This window comes from Somniosus microcephalus, chromosome 3, assembly GCF_052327205.1.
Source record: "Somniosus microcephalus isolate GS21.2 chromosome 3, FLI_Smic_1.0, whole genome shotgun sequence".
In the NCBI taxonomy this organism is placed as follows: Eukaryota; Metazoa; Chordata; class Chondrichthyes; order Squaliformes; family Somniosidae; genus Somniosus; species Somniosus microcephalus.
This window is the reverse complement of record NC_140989.1, coordinates 309,690,110-309,710,420: the sequence shown is the minus strand read 5'-3', so window position 1 is coordinate 309,710,420 and position 20,311 is coordinate 309,690,110. Positions and strand designations below refer to the sequence as shown.

The following is a 20,311-nucleotide window of genomic DNA, read 5'->3' as shown; positions in this document are numbered from 1 at the left end:
AGTTTGTCTAAAGCTAACAGATGTGACCGCCCAGCTGACAGAATATGTAATAAAAACAGAAAATGCAGGAAATACTCAGCAGATCAGGCAGCATCTGTAGAGAGAGAAACAGAGTCAACGTTTCAGGCCGAGGACGTTTCAGGTTGAGGATCCTTCGTCAGAGTTCTGATGAAGGGTCATCGACCTGAAACATTAACTCTGTTTCTCTCTCTACAGGTGCTGCCCGACCTGCTGAGTATTTCCAGCATTTTCTGATTTTATTTCAAATTTCCAGCATCTGCAGTATTTTGCTTTTGTGACAGAATATGTAATTGACTATGATTCAGGAGTGTGTCGTCATGTTTGATTTCTATATTTAATGTTCTCGAGTATTATTCTAGTGAAATTACAATTAGTATCTTTGTGATTTTTAAAGGAGTTGAATCAAAGTTGCATATTCTATACTGACAGGCATGTCTGACTATTGGAAGGGTGTTTATTCCCTTGTAATCATGCATGGAATTCTAATACTGACTTTACATTCTCTTAGATAATCAGCACCATGGAACCTCAGGTGTCAAATGGCCCTACGTCCAACACACCCAATGGTCCTTCAAGCAACAGTAGAAACTGCCCATCACCTATGCAGACAGGGGCTCCTACAGATGACAGCAAAACCAACCTCATAGTCAACTATCTTCCCCAAAACATGACACAGGAAGAATTCAGAAGTTTGTTTGGGAGCATCGGTGAAATAGAATCATGCAAACTTGTTCGAGATAAAATAACAGGTTAGTTTGGGCCTTAAACATACAATGAAGTGTACAGACCCAGCACTTCTGTTGAGACAGGTCCAAGCAACATTTTTCAATTTTGTCAAATTTAGTTCAATATGCTAAATTATATAGTTCTGATTTATTTGTGTGTTTTAAGTTCTAAACAGCAAGGCCCTGAATTTCCACAGGGTTCTCTGACTCTCCTGCTGAAACTATGGTGGGAGTTAGAGTAATGATCATTTTTAGCCATTTACGCCAGTTCTCTGAAGGTACCACTGATCTCCCCCAAGAGAACCCCAGCCAAAATTACAGGTGCATATATTTAGGTAATAGAAACATGAATAACAATCAATATATAATGTGATTACTACTATGATTGAAAATACAAAGATAATGGGGTAATTTTCACTTTCAACGGGGGCAGAAAGCCAGCAGTAGTGGATCGGCTGCCCACTGTACACCAACCCAATTTTCTTTTCTATTGAAGTCAATGGAAAGGAAAACGGGCTGCAGTGTATAACAGGTGGCTGATTCGTTACCGCCAATTTTCCGCCTTCACAAAACATTAAAATTACCCCCAATACATTCAGGAATTGGAAATTTATATTTGACATAAATTCCACAATCCTACCATCTTGTTTTTTCTTTGTAAAATATCATTCATGTTCTTTTGGGCTCCATTCCCAGCTACATGCACAAGGAATGCCCAAGTGAAATCAGAAAGTCCCCATTGAGAAATTACACAGGTGAATCTCTTTTCCTCCTTTGGGGCACAACATGCTAATACACCAACACGAGACATTACCACCCAAGAAAGAACATAAAAAAGCATGTAATGAGAATTTGGCCCATCAAGCCATTGATCATGTACATTCCCCCTTATGCAGTTGATCTACTGAAGGATCCTCTGCATAAATATCCTTGTTCTCCAAAGGTAATCAAGTAAAATCCCAGCATATTCATTCATCCTTTCATGTGCACTTTTCCTGCCAACCCTCCATCATTCCCTCCTCCCCACCGGCAGAGGAACCACCAAGGAATATTAGACTTTTCAGCAGCTATTCATTATGTTCCCTACACACTTTCTTGGTCCAGTACAAATTTGGCTGGGCTTTTAGAAGTCCAGCACCATAGTTTTTTTTTCTAAAACTTGCTAAAACTTTTTAAATTCTGTGCGAATGTTTACAATCCTCATCCATTGCCAAATTTATTGGACCACAATACATTAAGGGAAACAGAAGCAAATTCTTCTGCGATGGAGGTAGCAACAGATTTATCAGTGTGAGGCTGTAATGCTATTACAAGCTATTAAAAGAGCTTGAGGGCCCCAGAGCCAGTTACTGACAAGTCGGTGGAAATGGTCTGTACATCTAATGTAATAGAAATTGTCTTGGTTTTAAACCAAAGCATATACCCCAATTGATCAGAGACTCCTGCCTAAAGATATAAAATAGACCTGCTGCAGAAGGAAGAAGATACACAAGCCATGGCCACCACAATGCTGGCAAGTAACAAATCATGAGCTCCCTCTAGATGGGGGCTGCCATGACTAACATCCTGCAGAGATAAACAAGTTTACTTGGCTTCGACTATCCCTTTTAAACAAACCAAGAATCATATGAGAGACCCATCAATGATGCTGATGAATAGTGCCCGAAAATGGGATTAGAGTAGATAGCTCCAGTTGGACAGCTCACAGTGGAAATGGTATAATGGGCTTAATGGCCTTCTTCTGTACTATAATTTCTGAGATAGAACTCCCTTGCTGAGAATTTAATATGAATAGCAGATGAAGGGGATCTATGATGTCTTCGATGTGGTTGTTCAGTCAGTTATTCAAACAATGTTCTTTTCCAAACAGGCCCAACTTTAGAAATAGAAACATAGAAAAATAGGAGCAGGAGTAGGCCATTCGGCCCTTCGAGCCTACTCCGCCATTCAATATGATCATGGCTGATCCTCTATCAATACCATATTCCTGCTCTCTCCACATACCACTTGATGCCTTTTGTGTCTAGAAATCTATCTATCTCCTGTTTGAATATATTCAGTGACTTGGCCTCTACAGCCTTCTGTGGTAGAGAATTCCACAGGTTCACCACCCTCTGAGTGAAGAAATTTCTCCTCATCTCAGTCCTAAATGTCCTACCCCGTATCCTGAGACTGTGACCCCTCGTTCTAGACCCCCCAGCCAGGGGAAACATCCTCCCTGCATCCAGTCTGTCTAGCCCTGTCAGAATTTTATGCATTTCAATGAGATCCGCTCTCATTCTTCTAAGCTCTAGTGAATACAGGCCTAGTCGACCCAATCTCTCCTCATACGACAGTCCTGCCATCCCAGGAATCAGTCTGGTGAACCTTCGCTGCACTCCCTCTATGGCAAATATGGCAAATATATCCTTTCTTGGGTAAGGAGACTAGAAATGCACACAATACTCCAGGTGTGGTCTCACCAAGGCCCTGTACAACTGTAGTAAGACATCCTTGCTTCTGTACTCAAATCCTCTTGCAATGAAGGCCAACATACCATTTGCCTTCCTAACTGCTTGCTGCACCTGCATGTTTGCTTTCAGTGACTGGTGTACAAGGACACCCAGGTCCCTTTGTACATCAGCATTTCCCAATCTAGCACCATTTAAATAATACTCTAACTTTCTGTTTTTCCTACCGAAGTGGATAACTTCACATTTATCCACGTTATACTGCATCTACCATGTATTTGCCAACTCACTCAACTTGTCTAAATCGCCTTGAAGCCTCTTTGCATCCTCCTCACAACTCACAATCCCACCTAGTTTTGTGTCGTCAGCAAACTTGGAAATATGACATTTAGTTCCCTTATCCGAATCAGTGATAATTGAAAATCCAAATACACCACATCCACTGGTTCTCCCTTATCTATTCTACCAGTTACATCCTCAAAAAACTCCAGTAGGTTTGTCAAACACGATTTCCTTTTCATAAATCCATGTTGACTTTGTCTAATCCCGTTGATATTTTCTAAGTGTCCTGTTATCACATCCTTTATAATAGGCTCTAGCATTTTCCCTACTACTGATGTTACGCTAACCGGTCTGTAGTTCCCTGTTTTCTCTCCCTCCTTTTTTAAATAGTGGGGTTACATTTGCCACCCTCCAATCTGCAGGAACTGTTCCATAATAATCTATATAATTTTGGAAGATGACAACCAATGCATCCACTATTTCCATGGCTACCTCTTTTCGTACTCTGGGATGCAGATTATCAGGCCCTGGGGATTTATCAGCTTTCAGTCCCATTAATTTCTCCAGCACTATTTTTTTATAATACTAATTTCCTTTAATTCCTCCTTCTCACTAGACCCTTGGTTCCCTAGCATTTCTGGGAAGTTATTTGTGTCCTCTTCCGTGAAGACAGAACCAAAGTATTTGTTTAATTGCTCTGCCATTTCCTTGTTCCCCATTATAAATTCTCCCGTTTCTGACTAAGGGACCTACATTTGTCTTCACTAATCTTTTTCTTTTTACATACTTATATATAAATGGCTTCTTATCTCAAAAGACAGCATTATAGACTGAACCTTCATTGATGCCAACTTGTTTTTCTAGTGTGAGTTTAAATAGCAAGAGTTAGCAATCCTTTTCACCATAAGGGAAATCACAGCCCAGACTGATTCCATCTTCCACCATTGGCCACACATGCGTACTTTCCATAAAGGATCACTGGATATCCATCAGGATCAGGAACCGTACCCAAGGAATGCTGATGCTAATTGTAGAACCCTTATTTCCATCCTCAATGAGATTAGTTAGCTCAGCACAGATTGGGAATTAAACTTTGCAAGCTCTAGTCTAAGTGACTCAAGTTACATGCTGCTTTTACCAACTGAGACAGTGAATGAGTTCCGAATTACCAAGTATAAACTGATATCACAGCTAATAAATGCTATTTCAGGTCTTATTTTGAAGCGCTTTCCTCCAAAGTAATGTGAAAGATAGCCAAACAGTGTTTCTCTGTAGCCGCAAAAATACTCTGCAGAGTTCAAGCACGAACATTCAGGTCCACGGTTACTGGAAGACGCATTGCAATACTTCAACTTATATATAATGATGATGCATCAATATGGCACAGTATGGAGGAGTACTGCTCAATTTTCTAAGTCAACAGTGACAGATCACCACCGATGAATTACTAGAGTTAACTCCCTTTCTTGAAAGGGTTCCTTCCTTCATCCCTCACTAGAAAAATCCAACATGTATAGTGTAATTGTCTCCTTTCATGCCATTATTAAATGAGGGCAATGTTTTGTTAAGAGACTGCTATAAAGCCGAGAAAAAACATAAGGGCCTAGAAATTCGGTTGGTAGCGCCAAAAGAGCCTGAGAATTGGGGCGTTACCCAATTTTTGGGCGGGCGCAGTGAATATAGCGCCACCTCCCATATTGAGTATCCTTTTAGCGCCGGCGCTAACTCTTTGCGCTCGCCCGCGGGCGCAGGCAGATCATGACATCATTTCAGTGTGCAACGCCTTTTTGGCGCCCCAGACCGGATATTCGGTGGCGCCCGCAACCTTTCCACCTGGCGCTATTAGTGACAGTTGGATGGAGCGTTCCCAGGCCCTTCTCGGACTCGGGGGGCGCTATTTAAAGGGGACCGCACTAGTATAAAAGCTGCAGCCATTTGGGCTGGCCATTCTGATCGTTGCTGGAGAGAGTTGCTGACCTTCTGTTGGACAGTAATTTTCTCATTGAGCCTTTGGAGGCACTGGCAGCTTGAGGGCCCGGCTCCCGAGCTGGTGATGCAGCATCTGAAAGCAGGGAGGTGGAAGAGTGGCTTTAGCAAAAGGACAGCTTGGCAGCAAGGGATGCCAGATTGCGGCAAGGCTATGACATGGGTCCACAGTGAGAAAGCATGCTGGCGGGGGGAACAGGTGGAAGGAGACAGTTGTAAAAGGGGAGAACCTTACCATCGCTGTCGACAATGGGGTCGGCAGCTGCAGTGGTTACAGGACCACTCAGACGTCCTCCAAGAATCTGGTGGACTCTCTCCTCGAGATCCGTGAGAGTGATCACTTGTGGAGGACCTCCACCGGTGCGAAGCTGGTCTTTGCCAATCCTCGCCAGCTTGGACTGCAGGGGAAAGGAGGGGAAGTTATGTTACATGATGCCCTGAGTGATCATCTCATGCCCCCCATGGTGGAAGAACCCTTACATGATGCCCTGAGTCAAATGTGCATGTGTGTGCCCAGAAAGGGCCATGGGTGCTTGCTGGCGGATGGCCAATGGGGCACAGCCCACCCTGTAGCCATAAAGTCAGGTGCAAATGAAGGGATGCAGAAGTTTGCAGAAACAACACTCACCCTCACGACCCGAGTGAGGTCGTTGAATTTCTTTCTGCATTGGACAGGGCTCCTGGTCACCATGCTGCTGGAGTTGACCCTCTGGCATACATCCCTCCAAGCTCGTCTGTAGTCCTTATGATTCGGCCTCCTGCCATTGTCTGGGAAGAGAACATCTCGCCGGCGCTCCACTGCGGCCACCAATTGCTCCAGAGCCTCATTGGTGAAGCGCTCTGCTCTCTGTCTCACCTTCTCCATCTGGCCCAAGTTTTTAGCGCCAGAGAAGGGCCTGCGCCGATTCTGAGGTCTGCAAGGCGCAGAGTGTGGATGCTGAAGCTGACTGACCCACCCCTTTAAGAGCTGGCCGGCGACTGGAAGTCTCGTGGTCATCAGTAATTGAGAGCACCTGCGCTGCGCCCGTCCGCTCCGATATTGGGTTGCGCCGGAAGTTTGGCGCCTTAGGAGTCCCGTGTAACGCCTGAATTTGCGCCTCAATCACCTTTAGGGGCGATGCAACCCAATATCGCACCAGGTGGCGATAAGTTGCGTCTGGCTATAAACTTTGCGCTGCGCCAATTCTAACGCCCCAAGCGGGGCTATACCCAATTTCTAGGCCAAGGTGACTCAGATCAGTTGCTGATATCAAAAATTTGAATAAGCACCCCAGAAAGCAGTTGTTCTGAAGTCACTACTTATTAATATTGGCAAACATTTAAAGAATGGCAAATAGCCATAAATTTGAAAGATGATAATTGTTTCCACAAAAAATATGGAGACACAGAAAATGTGTACGGGTGCATTTATATTGTAGCTACCAATTATTTTGCAGCTGATATCTTTTGGGTCAGGTCACAGATTTGCAGCAAAAGCTTACTTTAGAAGCTAATGGCTAAAGTCTTCTGTTGGTGCAGTCCGAATCTGTCTCAAAATTCTGTTTCACATCTCAGTAACTGGAAGGATATGGTTTTCCCAGACATTGCTCAGTGGTGGAAAGGTAGATAATCTATAGCAGCGCTGCTGGTACCATCAAATGCATTCCTGGAAGGAGCACATATGGAACAGGGTCTGCAGAGCACTTGGCCTCACCAAGCACATAAGTAAATTGGACTTCAGTGTGATTTGGTTACCTGCTTTCAATACAATGCACTTCTGTGGACAGACATCATTGTAGTCAAATTCGTAATCAAGCAAAACTGGAAGAGTTCTCTGGTATTCTGTAATGATAGTTTGAATCTAAGGCCCTAAGGAGAGCAGGCATGGAAGTACTGGAGACTGGGGATAGATGCAGAAGATCAATGTTCCTTGAAACCCCAATGCATATAAGAACTCAAAATACTGTGACAAAACTGCTCAATCTTATGATATAACTCCATCAGAAAATGACAACATTTTTAGGAAAAAGTGACCTTATTGGGACATCCAGTTAGAGAATGAATTTGCAAGCACAACAGCCCGAGGATGTCTTAAAACAGTTGAAAAGAAGGCAAAGTGCAAAAATCCAAGCCAATTTCAACAACCAGAGGACATAAATTAGAGCTCTCTGATTAAAGAGAATAATTGAAGGATGCAACAGAGAAAATTTAACCAACAAAAATTAGTGTTGCAAAGCAACCAAAATGTGATCAATACACTGAAGGTGTGGAGTAGCAATTATATCAGCGATTGACTGGATTACCTAAGGAAAGGGACAAAATCATTTCACTGGGAAGATATAAACAACCTGGCAACAGACATCACTGAAAAATCTTAGAATTTTGGGATTACCTAAGAACATGAAGGGAACTGACCCAACAGGATACTGAAAATAATTATATAAATAAAATCAGATAAAAAAACGATTCTGGAGAAGGTATACTGACACTGGCTTCAATCTTCAAGGATAAAGACAAACCGAGGCTATTTGTTTTCTATTTTCCTAATTAGTACGGAAAAGAGCTCATGTTGTGGGCAGCTACCAAAAGAAACCAGTAAAGGCAAAAGAATTTCCTTATACAGTGACAATTGGCAAAGCACTTGGCCGAATGACATCCATTTGAGAGTGCATGTATAGTTTTCAGAGAAGCAGTTTGGAGAGATTATATGTTGTATTCTATCAGAATAACGGTCTTTCATGCTGTACATCAGAAAATGCAGAAGAATTCTTCAAAATAAAGTGAACTAGATTTGTACAAACACAGAAGTTGCAGGAGGCAGGTCCTGCATGGCAGAGTGGGACAGAAAAGGAAGGATAAGAAGGGACTTAACCTCAATAAGAAAAGAAAGTATTTGCATTTAAAATCAATGGATTGCTTTTGAAGTGCTGTCACTGTTGTTATGTAAACAAACACAGCAACCTATTTTTGACCAGCAAGGTTCCACAAACAGAAAATGAATGAATGATCAGATAATCTGATTTTGATGGAGTGGATTGAGGGAGGATTGTTGGCCAGAACACCAAGAGATGAAGATGCAAATCGAAGCCAAGAGGAGACAAACTAATTCCTTTAAATGGTGTGGATAGAGAGAACACCATAGAATCATAGACAAACTAATTGCCCTAAATGGTATGGATAGAGAGAAGAGAACACGAACAAATGACAAGGATAATTTAGGAAAAGTTACCCAGCAAAAACACTGAGAACCTTTTGTTCTAGGAATAGGGATTGAAGACTATGTTCATGCCATAATAGGGGAAGATTTTTGAATGCTTTTGCCAATCTTCAGGATCAAAGATGAAGAGTGGGTAAGGTAGGATTAAAAATATTTTTATTGGTATAGTAAAGAGCTCAAGTCAGGAGCCACAATAATTTTAATTGCCCAGCAATAGTCCTGAAATAAATCATTGCAAAAATGCTTTTCATTCCAATATCCTTCAAATATTTTGTCTTTCCAAAACAAGAGTGGAATATCCTTTTAAGGACACCATCACCATTGATGCCTAACCTCAGAACAGCTCTGGTGGTGAATACGCTACTAGCTTCCAGGAAATCATCAATTGATTGTGCTTATATCATTATATAGAAGATTTTTTGATAATGTTTTATGCTATAACACTCTTAAGAAACTTCTCTAGGCTTGGAATATCTGCAACAATTCTTATTCCTCCACTTGCATCCAAGATCATTCTGCCTTCAAGCATAAGCCTCTTTTTCTGTGGTTCTTTTGCAGATGTTTCCCTCATTTCTCTGTTTATGATAATCCTCTTCTTTAATTCCTCCAATAGAATTATATCTCATTTTTCATAAACTCATGTATCATCCTTTTGAACTTTTAAGCTTTGCTGGCTCGTTTAACAGCTTTGAATTGATCAGTATAAGATTTATTGAATTAAGAAAATCGAGACAAGAAAAGGCCATTTAGCCCGCTCTGTCTAGAGTAAATGTTTGATTATTCTATCACGGTCTTCCCTCCGCACCATCTGTTAGTCTCCTTTAGAGAATATCAATTTTCTTCCCCAGCTCCTCTTGGGGGAAAAAATTCGTTCTACTGTTAAATATCTTTGTAACTCTTAATCCTTCTTCCTAGAGATATTAATCCAGGTCCTTTTTAAAGATGCCCGTTGACCCCAAATCAACTACCTTCTTTGGGAGTATGTTCCACATATCTACTATCCTGGAGAGGGACAAAGTTTTTTTCTAAACTCTAACCTTGGTCAAGGTTTGTTAATTTAAGAACAGAAGTCAAGATTCTGCTTGGTTCATGGCTACCTTATCCACTAATTTAAAACAGATTTACATTACTGCAAAGCTACAACATGGAATAATCCATATATATTTGTAAAGAACCATTGCTTTGATTTGTCCAACATGGACGTTCTTCAGTTTAGCAGGTCCATTGTCACAGTCAGAGAGGTAGATTTTCGTCTTCACCACCTGGCCGGTAATCTGCCAAATCGAATTTCCCACCCTTTTATAGAATCCACACAATTTTAATTCTTTTTCAGGTATTTTCCATTCGTAATATCAGGACAGTGTCCATATGACCACCCCACCCCCCCCCACCTCTGTGTAATATGAGTACAGGAAACTTTCTGGTATCCGGCACTGACGGGACCAAGCTGGTGCCGTAACATCAAAAGTGCCGGACATACCAGAGTTAATGTTTAAACATACGGAACTGAGAAGCTCCGTGTGAATCAACAAACCCTGTTGCTTAGCAACAGCTTCAAAACAGTCGGCTGCAGCTGCAAGCGTCTGTAGCTGAAGCTGTTGCTATAGCTACAGACCTTGCAGTGCTTGACTGGGAGAAAAAAAAGCAACGAGAACTAAAAAAAATATAGAAAACGGCTCCTGATTTTTGCCATTAGATCGAGTATTCCGGACACATAAGCTCCGGATAAACCAAAGTTTCCTGTACTATAAAGAGTGGGCGGGCGCGCAGCCAATCCACTCTCAGATTACCGCCTAGATGCCGAATTCAAAAATTATCCCAGGTTGTCATTTCCTGAGCAAGCAGCTAACTTCCATGTGTAATAATTGTCAAGCCTTCTATTGTGTTGAGGGTTTCAGAATGAAAAAAGGAAGAAAGACTGCCTAACCTGTGTAGTTTTTTTTAATTCTTCAAATCATAGGTGTCTTGTATGTACTGAAGTCCCACCCTGCTTCCCACTCAATCGCTTGCTGGGAAATATTTAGGATTATGTATCACTATCATCATTTCCCCCCTAAATATTGGGTCAAAACAAACAAGTTCCGTGACTGTGCTCTTCATACTATACAGAAGTGGGGGCGGGAGGGGGTTCATGTGGACATCATCCTGACATTATGAAAGCAAAACATCTGAAAGAGACAATGGAAAGGAAAATCGGTTGAAGTGTATAATGGGCAGTCGATCCGCTGCCGTTCATTTTGTGCCACTTCCAAAGTTGAACTTTGTCCCTGTTGTACACGTGTGTTTTTTCTGACTTTGGAATGTACCTCTTCTAAGAAATCACTGGCATTTGGAGGATGCCTACTTTTGAGAATGTGAAACCCCCTATGAAGGTAGCTAATCATTATTTTGGTACTCTGCTTAGGCCAGCCTTTAAGTGATAGCTTGTTTATTGAAAGGCGAGACTAAATGCCTGCATTAGCACTTTGGCATTGTGGAAATAAAACTTTTGGTAAACCTGTCATCAAAGAACAGTTTATCAATTAGCGGACCATATCCCTAATGAGAACCAAAATCCTGGTTACCTGAAAAAGTATTTTGAATACAAATGGAGGATCTTTACTACCAAGAACACAGTATAGAGGAACAATAATTACTTTGTAGACCAGTTTCAAGGTTAATGGAATTGGATATATACTTGAAAAGGAAAAATTTGCAGGGCAATGTGGAAGAGCGGGTGAGTGGGACTAATTAGATAGCTCTTTCAAAGAGCCGGCACAGGCATGGTGGGCCAAATGACTTCCTTCTGTGCTGTAAGATTCTATGGGGTCATTTTTGTCCTGAATTTTAATAGGAGGCGGGTTGGGAGCGTGGGGACTCCGAAGCAGTCGAGAAACACTGGAGTCCCTGGATCCAGCAGTCCTCAACTTACTTTAGCTGGCGGGTTTCACGAGGCCTGCAAAACCCAACCAGCCAGAGTTAAATTTAAAATGGAGGTTAAATCTGAGGCACAGCAGCCTCATTATAATATTTAAATGGACGGCCCGCCTCCTGAGAGCAGGCTGGCTGCCCACTCCGGCCGCCTCCGTTAAAACCGGAAGTTGGCGATTTGGAGGCGGGTTCGGGTCGAGATTCAGACTTTTAACACTTTAACTTCCCAAACCCACCCTTTTTTTGAGTTAAAGTTCCCGACTTTGTGCGATGGTGTAAAATGGGCGATAGTGAATCAGCAACCCATTTTACATCTCTCCTGATTATTTCCATTGACATTTATGAGACAGCTACAAGAGTGATATCACACTATTGTCAACATCCTCACAAAGCTAGGCTGGCATCTGCTTTAAATTTGAAGCAGGCCTGTTCTCTTTCTTGCAGAAAAAAATACTACTTTGGAAGAATTAGATAATGGTGTATAGAATGTAACAAAATAAGTTGTTTTTCCATACCGAATTTTCCACCTTCCTTGTCTCTCAACTTTGTTCTACAAGAAATTGGGTTTTTGAGTTAACTAATTATACTTTACAGTAAAACTGCATGTTTCATAGTAAAATGTTTCATAGTAAAATGTCATTAATGAAATCTAGGGGGGAATTTTAACCTTAAAAGAACGGTGGGTTGGAGGCTTAGGGGTAATTAAAGTGTTAGAAATGTGAATCCCGACCTGAACCAGCCTCCAACCCGCCCACTTCTGGTTTTAACGGGTTGCCAGGAGGCAGTAAGCATCCAGGTGCAGCAGGCAGTTAAGAAGGCAAATGGTATGTTGGCCTTCGTAGCGAGAGGGTTTGAGTACAGGAACAAGGATATCTTGCTGCAGTTGTACAGGGCCTTGGTGAGACCACACCTTGAGTATTGTGTGCAGTTTTGGTCGCCTTATCTGAGGAAGGAAGTTCTTGCCATGGAGGGAGTGCAACGAAGATTCACCAGACTGATACCTGGGATGGCAGGAATGACGTATGAGGAGAGATTGGGTCGATTGGGCTTATACTCACTGGAGTTTAGAAGAATGAGAGGGGATCTCATTGAAACTTATAAAATTCTAACAGGACTAGACAGACTAGATGCAGGAAGGATGTTCCTGATGGCGGGGGAGTCCAGAACCAGGGGTCACGGTCTAAAGATAAGGGGTAAGCCATTTAGGACAGAGATGAGGAGGAATTTCTTCATCCAGAGAGTGGTGAACCTGTGGAATTTGCTACCACAGAAGGCAGTTGAGGCCAATTCATTAAATATATTCAAGAAGGAGTTAGATATATTTCTTAAGGCTAAAGGGATCAAGGGATATGGGGAGAAGGCAGGGACAGGGTACTGAGTTTGGATGATCAGCCATGATCTCATTGAATGGTGGAGCAGGCTCGAGGGGCTGAATGGCCTACTCCTGCTCCTATCTTCTATATTTCTACTATCTAAATATTATAATGAGGCTGGAAGCTTCTTCTTTAACATCCATTTTGTGTTTAACTGTAGCTGGTTGGGTTTTACACTCATAAAATCCGGCAGCTACGGCAAGGCAAGGACTGCTGCATCCAGCCTTAAACTTACCACCTGGATCCAGGGTCCCTGCCAAACCCAAGCCCCCGTGATCGGAGACCCCCCAACGAGATCTCCAATTCCCATTCCCCCCCCCCCCGACTCCTCCGGCCTTCCCCATGCTGCTCCCGGCCCCTGATCCTTTCAGACCCGCTCCTCCGGCCACCCTTCGGCCCATCGCCCCATGTCTTCTGCAGACCCCTCCCACCACTCCAGTGCTGCTCCCGGCTCACGATCCTGGTGAGACCCCCCCACCTTGCTGCTCCGGCCGACTTCGGTCTCCCTCCCTCCTCTGTGCGGCCTAGTGTCGCAGGCCTACCCGCCCAAAGCCAGCCTCTCAGACTGGCTGGCGGTGGGTGGGAAACAGAGGCTTCCCATGCAAATCAGGCCATGCCATTAAAGTCAGCAGATCCTGCAGGAAACCCAGTTCTCTCGGGTTTCCCGACCGCCTCGGAGCCCTCTCCCCCGCCTTTCCCGTTAAAATTCAGCCCCTAGGCTTTTCTAAATAGTACCATTGTGCATTATGTTAAAATAAAAAATAACCTACGCAAGCATTTTGTGCCATTTAATGTTCATGTAAAAATATCCATTCCTACAGTATGTTTATCTGGGAATTCTAACAGAATTTTTAAAAGTGCCTAAGCATGGTTCAAGATTTGTTAAGCAATCAGATTAACAAGTGCATTTGTTTTCTCTAATTTTAAAGGAATGGGGTCTAAAGGAATGGGGTCTGTGTTCCATTTCTTCCCCCACCTAGCCCCCTCCTGAAAAGAACTCAAGATAGACCAAATGACTTGGGGCCACAAATATGGTCATGGGAGGGGGAAGTCACATGTGTCGGGACAAAAATCTCTTAACTGGATAGGTTTCCCATGTGTTTTACCCTGTTAGATTGCTTGACAGCCATGGGATATGAAGGATAACTTCATATGAAGAATGTTAACCCCCTAAGGTGAACAGTCTACCTTTTTGTAGAGGCAGTTTCTAGCAACGCACATGGGGTATTAAAATGCCAGAAGACAGGATGTTCTATCTGTGTGCACAACACAGAGAGTGAAACATGTCTTCCGGGGGGGGGGGGGGGGGGGGGGGGGGTGGTTTTTAAGGGAAAAGGTATTTTGCGTCAAAGCTTTAAAAAAAATCTGATGCTCTTGCCCCTCTCTTTTTTGTTTCTTTTGTTGCAGAGTACTAGAGAAATACAAGAATGGTCGTTACAGCGTTTAATTTTTTTAAGGGTATTCTATGTTCATTGTTTTAATTGCTTCTTGCTCTCTGAGGTTAACAGAATTGTTTTAAATATTTGTCAGTTTTAAAATTGTGATCTGTTTACTCCTAATCATTAGACAAAAAGTTATTCTGTTGAATATAAATTAAAATATTTAATATCATAACCCATTGATTATACTCTTCACTAAAAATGGGATGGCATACTAGCTCATTATTTCTTAAACATTTATCTGCACCTACTTAATGTGTTTTCAAATTTAACAGCACTTGTTACATAATACAGAGTATGGATTTTGCATGCTACTCAGTTATAAAATGACTTGATAACTTATTTTAAATCATGGGTCATGTGCTGTCAATTGATACAAATTTCCAATTTTATTGGACTGTGTGTTCCTTAGCAGTATTGAATTATATGATGTAATTGTTTCTTCCACTGTACACATTTTTATATCGCCCTGAAATACTGTATATACTTGCATACAAGACAGTACTCTATATAACAAATCCTCCCTCCCCCAAATTCCACCTAGTTGATGGAGGTAACGGGTTTGGGAGGTGCTGCTGAAGAAGCCTTGGATAGTTGCTGCAGTGCATCCTGTAGATAGTGCACACTGCAGCCACGGGCGTGCCTGTGCTCATAGAATCATACAGTACTAAAGGAGGCCTTTAGCCTATCATGCCTGTGCTGGCACTTTGAAAGAGCTATCTAATTAGTCTCACTCCCCTACTCTTTCCCCATAGCCCTGCAATATTTCCCTTTACAAGTATATATCCAATTACCTTTTGAAAGTTACTATTGAATCTGCTTCCATCACCCTTTTAGGCAGTGAATTCCAGATCATAAGAACATGCTGCGTTTTAAAAAAAAAAAAAAAAAAAAATTCTCCTCATCTTCCCTCTGGTTCTTTTGCCAGAGGTGGAGGGAATGAATGTTTAAGGTGGTGGATGGACTGCCAATCAAGCAGACTGCTTTGTCTTTGATGGTGTTGAGCTTCTTGAGTGTTGTTGCAGCTGCATGCAGGCAAGTGGAGGTTATTCCATCACACTGACTTGTGCCTGGTAGTTGTTGGGAGGCTTTGGGGACTCGAGGTGAACTACTCACCACAGGATACTCAGCCTCTGGTCTGCTCTAGTAGCCATGGCATTTATGTGGCTGGTGCAGTTGAGTTTCTGGTCATCCCCCAGGATGTAGTTGATGTGGGACTCGGTGATAGTCATTATCTGGCACTAGTGTGGCGCCAATGTTACTTGCCACTTATCAGTCCAAGCTTGGATGTTGTCCAGGTCTTACTGCATGCGGACATGGACTGCTTCGTTATCTGAAGAATTGAACTGCGTATAAAAGGAGCCATCTCCACGCCCCCTCCCCCCACACACTCTCACAATTTTTAACCCATAACAGGGACATAGAATTCTGATCTTATACAAATGTATATGCAGTAGGTCAATTATCAAAATGTCTGGCTAGCAAAAAAAATGCCTTGCATCCTTTTGATTCTTTAGAATTAAGAAAACTGCACAGATTTTAACTGACAAATAATAATTTCCACAAGTGCATTATTTTTACACTTTTATCACACCATTGGCAATGAAATTCTTCTTCCTAATGTTAATTGTAGTGTCTTATCATTAAATTAAAGAGCACTAAGGAATATTCCTCCAGGAAATTCTCCAGGTGAACAAACCTTGTTGCATTGCTATTCGGGTATAACAAATGTTTACATCCTTTTTAAAAGAGAATGGTAATTTAATTTATGATGTGGTAGGTTGAAAAAATTATTTTGAAACAGTGGAGCAATATGTTGTCACCTGCCACCATTGTACAGGGAGACTTAAGTTCAATTAAACCTTTATGGTTATGGTACTGACCCAAGGGTCCTGAGTTCAAATCCTACTATGGTAAGTTGTGAAACTGAATTCAATAAATCTGGTAATTTATGGGCTAGCACCAAGATAAAATGACCATGAAAGCTGCCAGATTGTTGTAGAAACACAACTGGTGCGTTAATGTCCTTTGGGGAAGGGAACCTACCACTCCTACCTGGTCTGGCCTACATGGGACTCCAGTGCCACACTGCATACTACATGGTTGGCTCTTTATGCCCTCAGACAACTCCGGATGGGCAATAAATGTGGCCTGGTCCGTGTCACCACATCCCAAGAACAATTTTTTTTTAAATTCCCATGCCGTTGAGTTCCCAATCTCAACCTTGCATTCTGGGGGAAGCACTGAATAGAAATCAGAAAGAGAGTCTTCACCAGGCATCTCAGTCACAAGTTCCTCCTAGCAGCTAACTTAGATTGGCTTTAAAGACAATTTGGCTGCAGAAGATATGTGGCTCGGGACTAGAGAGGAGAAATTCAATTTATAAAAAGTGTTTACAATTATTTTAATATGGTGTTGTGATATTTAGATATGTGTGAAGTTAAATACCTTTTTTGAAAATTGTATTTGAAAATATTGTTTCAAAGCTAAGTTGAACTTTGGGATATTGCATCATATTATTCAGCTTCATGTCCTTTATTTACAAATGTCAAAACAGTAGCCTTTTCATTTTCACTCTTAATTTTTTTTTTGTTGAAAATTGACCAGTTCCTCAGGTATGGGGTTCTGTAATTTTGGCACACTCTAAAATTTGGCTGCTGAATAAATGATGCTCAACATAATATACTTGCGTTGAAGTTCTTCTGACAAGGAAGAAATAAAATGAGAGTTTAACATCTGTAATTCTTTTTTGGGAAGTACTTATTTAAACATTAATTTCTCTAATATACAAAAAACATTGTGGACTACTTGCTGAACATTTGACAAGTTCAGTCAAAAAGCTCAACATAAAATAACATTTGAACCTTAAATTTTTTAAGTTTAGACATAGCTCTTATAAGTAAATTTGCCCTGTTTTACTTCCTGTTTCCTGTCTCCATGCATTTCAATGGTACTGACTACAGCTGATTTAAAAAATACTGGTAGGTATGGAAAAATGTATTTTAAAAATCAAAATTATTTACAATCTGAGATTAACAGTGATTGCTTTTTGAATTCTCAAAATTAGCTCCCACATCTTTTAATAATTACTGTTTGTGCATAATAACCAGTTATGTGTTTGTAATATAATCCATTTGACTATAAATAACTAAAATTGGTTTGTTGAAAAGTCATACAACTACCTTCAATAATCAATACTGAATTAATAAATCCAACAGCACAACAGTGGGTGGCAACCCTCCGTTAGTGTCTGGTTATTTTCTTCTCATGGCTTCCTTACAGTGCTTAAGTCATTACTCATCGGCCTTCTGATAAGCAGTGAAACAACCTTAACAACATAATTTAAAGCATTAGTTTAAAAAATATATATTTTGGATTAAGACTAATTATAGTTGGCATGTGTATATGTTAATCCAATTGTATTTTATATAAGCTTTACTCTTAAATCACACAAACACAGGACTTAACATATTGGATGTTAGACAACAAATGAGAAGAAAATGTTGAATTTCCAAAATTCCTTTCAATTCTGGCTTCTGGTTTACAGATATCCAAGACAATTCTTAAATATTTGATGCAGTAATTTTCAATGATACAATTTTTTAAGTAGCACGATCTACAAACTGATTCATATGACGCAAGATGTTTGTATCGATCATCCATGTAATTGTATTACCGTGGTTTTAGTCTTTGAAACCATTGAACCATTAAAACTTGTTAAAAATTGTTTCACACTACCAGAACCATAATGTTAACAGAGAGCATAGCATTGCTTGTTAAATATGATTTTTATACAGCTTGTGAACCTGATGTGACAACAGGTCAATTCACTCATATAAGATTTGTACATAATGGATACCTGCAATGTTCCCTCTAATTTTGGGGGGGGGCACGCAGCCCCTTTAATGGGCTGCGCGGCCTATTCAATGCGCGGTTTTTGCATTTAAAAGCCGGTGAACCGGCTGCGCAGGAGCTCCAGAGCGCTACGCAGCTTAAAGGGAACATTGGGTACCTGCTATTTATCCTTTATATTTTTCTCCTTCGAGCAGAGAATGTTAAGGGGAGATTTTCAAAATTATGAAGGGTTTTGATAGGGTAGATAGGGAATAACTGTTCCAACTGGCAGGAGGAGATAGATTTTATATAATTGACAAAAGAACCAAGGGGGAGATGATTTTTTTAATGTCATGATTTGTTACGATCTGGAATGCACTGCTTGAAAGGGTGATTGAAGCAGATGCAATAATAACTTTCAAAAGGGAATTGGATATATACTTGAACAGGAAAAATTTGCAGGGATATGGGGAAAGAGCAGGGGAGAGGGACTAAGTGGATAGCTTTTTCAAAGAGCCACAGGCATGGTGGGCCAAATGGCCTCCTTCTGTGCTGTATGATTCTATGATTTTATTTGCAAGGAATGCAAGTACTATATTGCAGTTCAGCACTAGATTGTATGGAAATAAATTGCAAAAAGGGTATAATAGGAAAATTACAAGTGACTTCTAACATAGATAAAATATTTCAGATAAAAAAGGTAATTTCTGTTAATAAATGAAAACCCCTTTTAAAACTAAAACTTACAAATAATGAATATCCTGTTATTTGTTGCAAAGGAACACAGCTCTTGGAATCTTCAAAAAACACTTCAGTTGGACTTTATGGGCTGGATTTTCATTGAGGAGGCGGGACTACAACTTTTGGGGTTGTAGTCCCGCCTCCATCGAGTTGTAGCCAACCCACGCGATTTTGACTTGATTGACCTTGTTGAGCCCGCCCAGCGGGCTCAGCAGGCCAATTAAGGGCCACCCGGCAACAGTTGACGTCACAGATTGATATTTCATCTGTCAAGACCTTTTGACAGATGAAATATCAGCATTTCACAGCTGTTTGAAGATGTCAAACACTGACAATCTGTACTCTAAGTCAATTCCTTCCTCTCAGGCTGATTTAGAGATCTCCGGAACAGAAAGCTGAATGCTGCATTTTTTGACAGATCGCAGCCATTCTGCTTTCTGTGCCGGTGAGATGAGGGACTCCCTAGACCTGAAGGAAGGAAGGCTGTAAAGGTAAGTAAAACTTCTTTAAACACTTTAAACACACCAAACACACTTCCCTCTGCACCCATCACTCACCTGAACACCGGACATCTCGACCCCTCCAAGCCCTTCAACCCGACGGCCCGCCTCACTAACTCGCCGTGGTTTGGAGCCGTCGGGAATCCCACACTTCAAGAATGAAAATAGGGATTAGGCTAAAAACTGCCTGTTGGCACTAATCCCTTTCCTGCCTCGGGGAGGCGGGTCTCAGTGCGGGTCAGGTACCCGCCTCCTTTGAAACTGGCATGGAGGCGGGTTGGGGGCGGGATGGGTTTGTGCCCCCCGATTTCGGGATTTTAACCCCCCCACACGCCTCTAATCCCGCCTCCACGGCCCAATGAAATTCCTGCTCTATATGTTAGTATGATGTGAGTCATACTCAATGAGGTTGATTTTAACTCTAGGCATTACCATGTTACCAGTGAGCTGCATACCCCGAATGGGTGTCTCGCTGCTGCTCACCGGCTCCGAGCCAGTTCAATATTGGGCAGCCTGGAAGCCGAGCCAGCTGGCAGGTACTCCTCCTGGCCCCACAAAAATGGTTCTTTACTTATCCTTTGGGCCTTTTATGCTTCACCGTCTGGCATAATTGGGCAATGTGTACATGGCACACGCACCGCTCAGCTGTCCCTCAAAATTGTGTTGGGGTCTTATGTACATCATAGGAACCCGATTTGCATGTAGTAATGACACTGCCAGCACACAAGGCCTCAGGATATGTGGTGGGCAAGATCTGAGTGGGAGCAGGGCAGTAAGTGCAGCACAGCTACTTTAGGGCTAGAACCGCCCCATTTCCACTGGGTGGGCCTTTAAAATTAGAGCTTTTAACTCTT

At 41.8% G+C, this 20,311-nt stretch overlaps 1 protein-coding gene across 6 annotated transcripts in view; it reads left to right on the top strand.

The window, feature by feature from the left end:
- elavl4 (ELAV like neuron-specific RNA binding protein 4) overlaps positions 1 to 20,311 on the top strand; it is a 95,495-nt gene that overhangs the window by 34,037 nt on the left and 41,147 nt on the right. For 4 of the 6 annotated variants that reach the window (XM_085982893.1, XM_085982894.1, XM_085982892.1 and 1 more), the window contains exons 2-3: positions 530 to 770; positions 17,346 to 17,363. In XM_085982893.1, the coding sequence (XP_085839019.1) occupies positions 530 to 770; positions 17,346 to 17,363 (259 nt within the window). The remainder of the gene's footprint in view (positions 1 to 529; positions 771 to 17,345; positions 17,364 to 20,311) is intronic. The other 2 variants (XM_085982895.1, XM_085982897.1) reach the window with 1 other exon arrangement.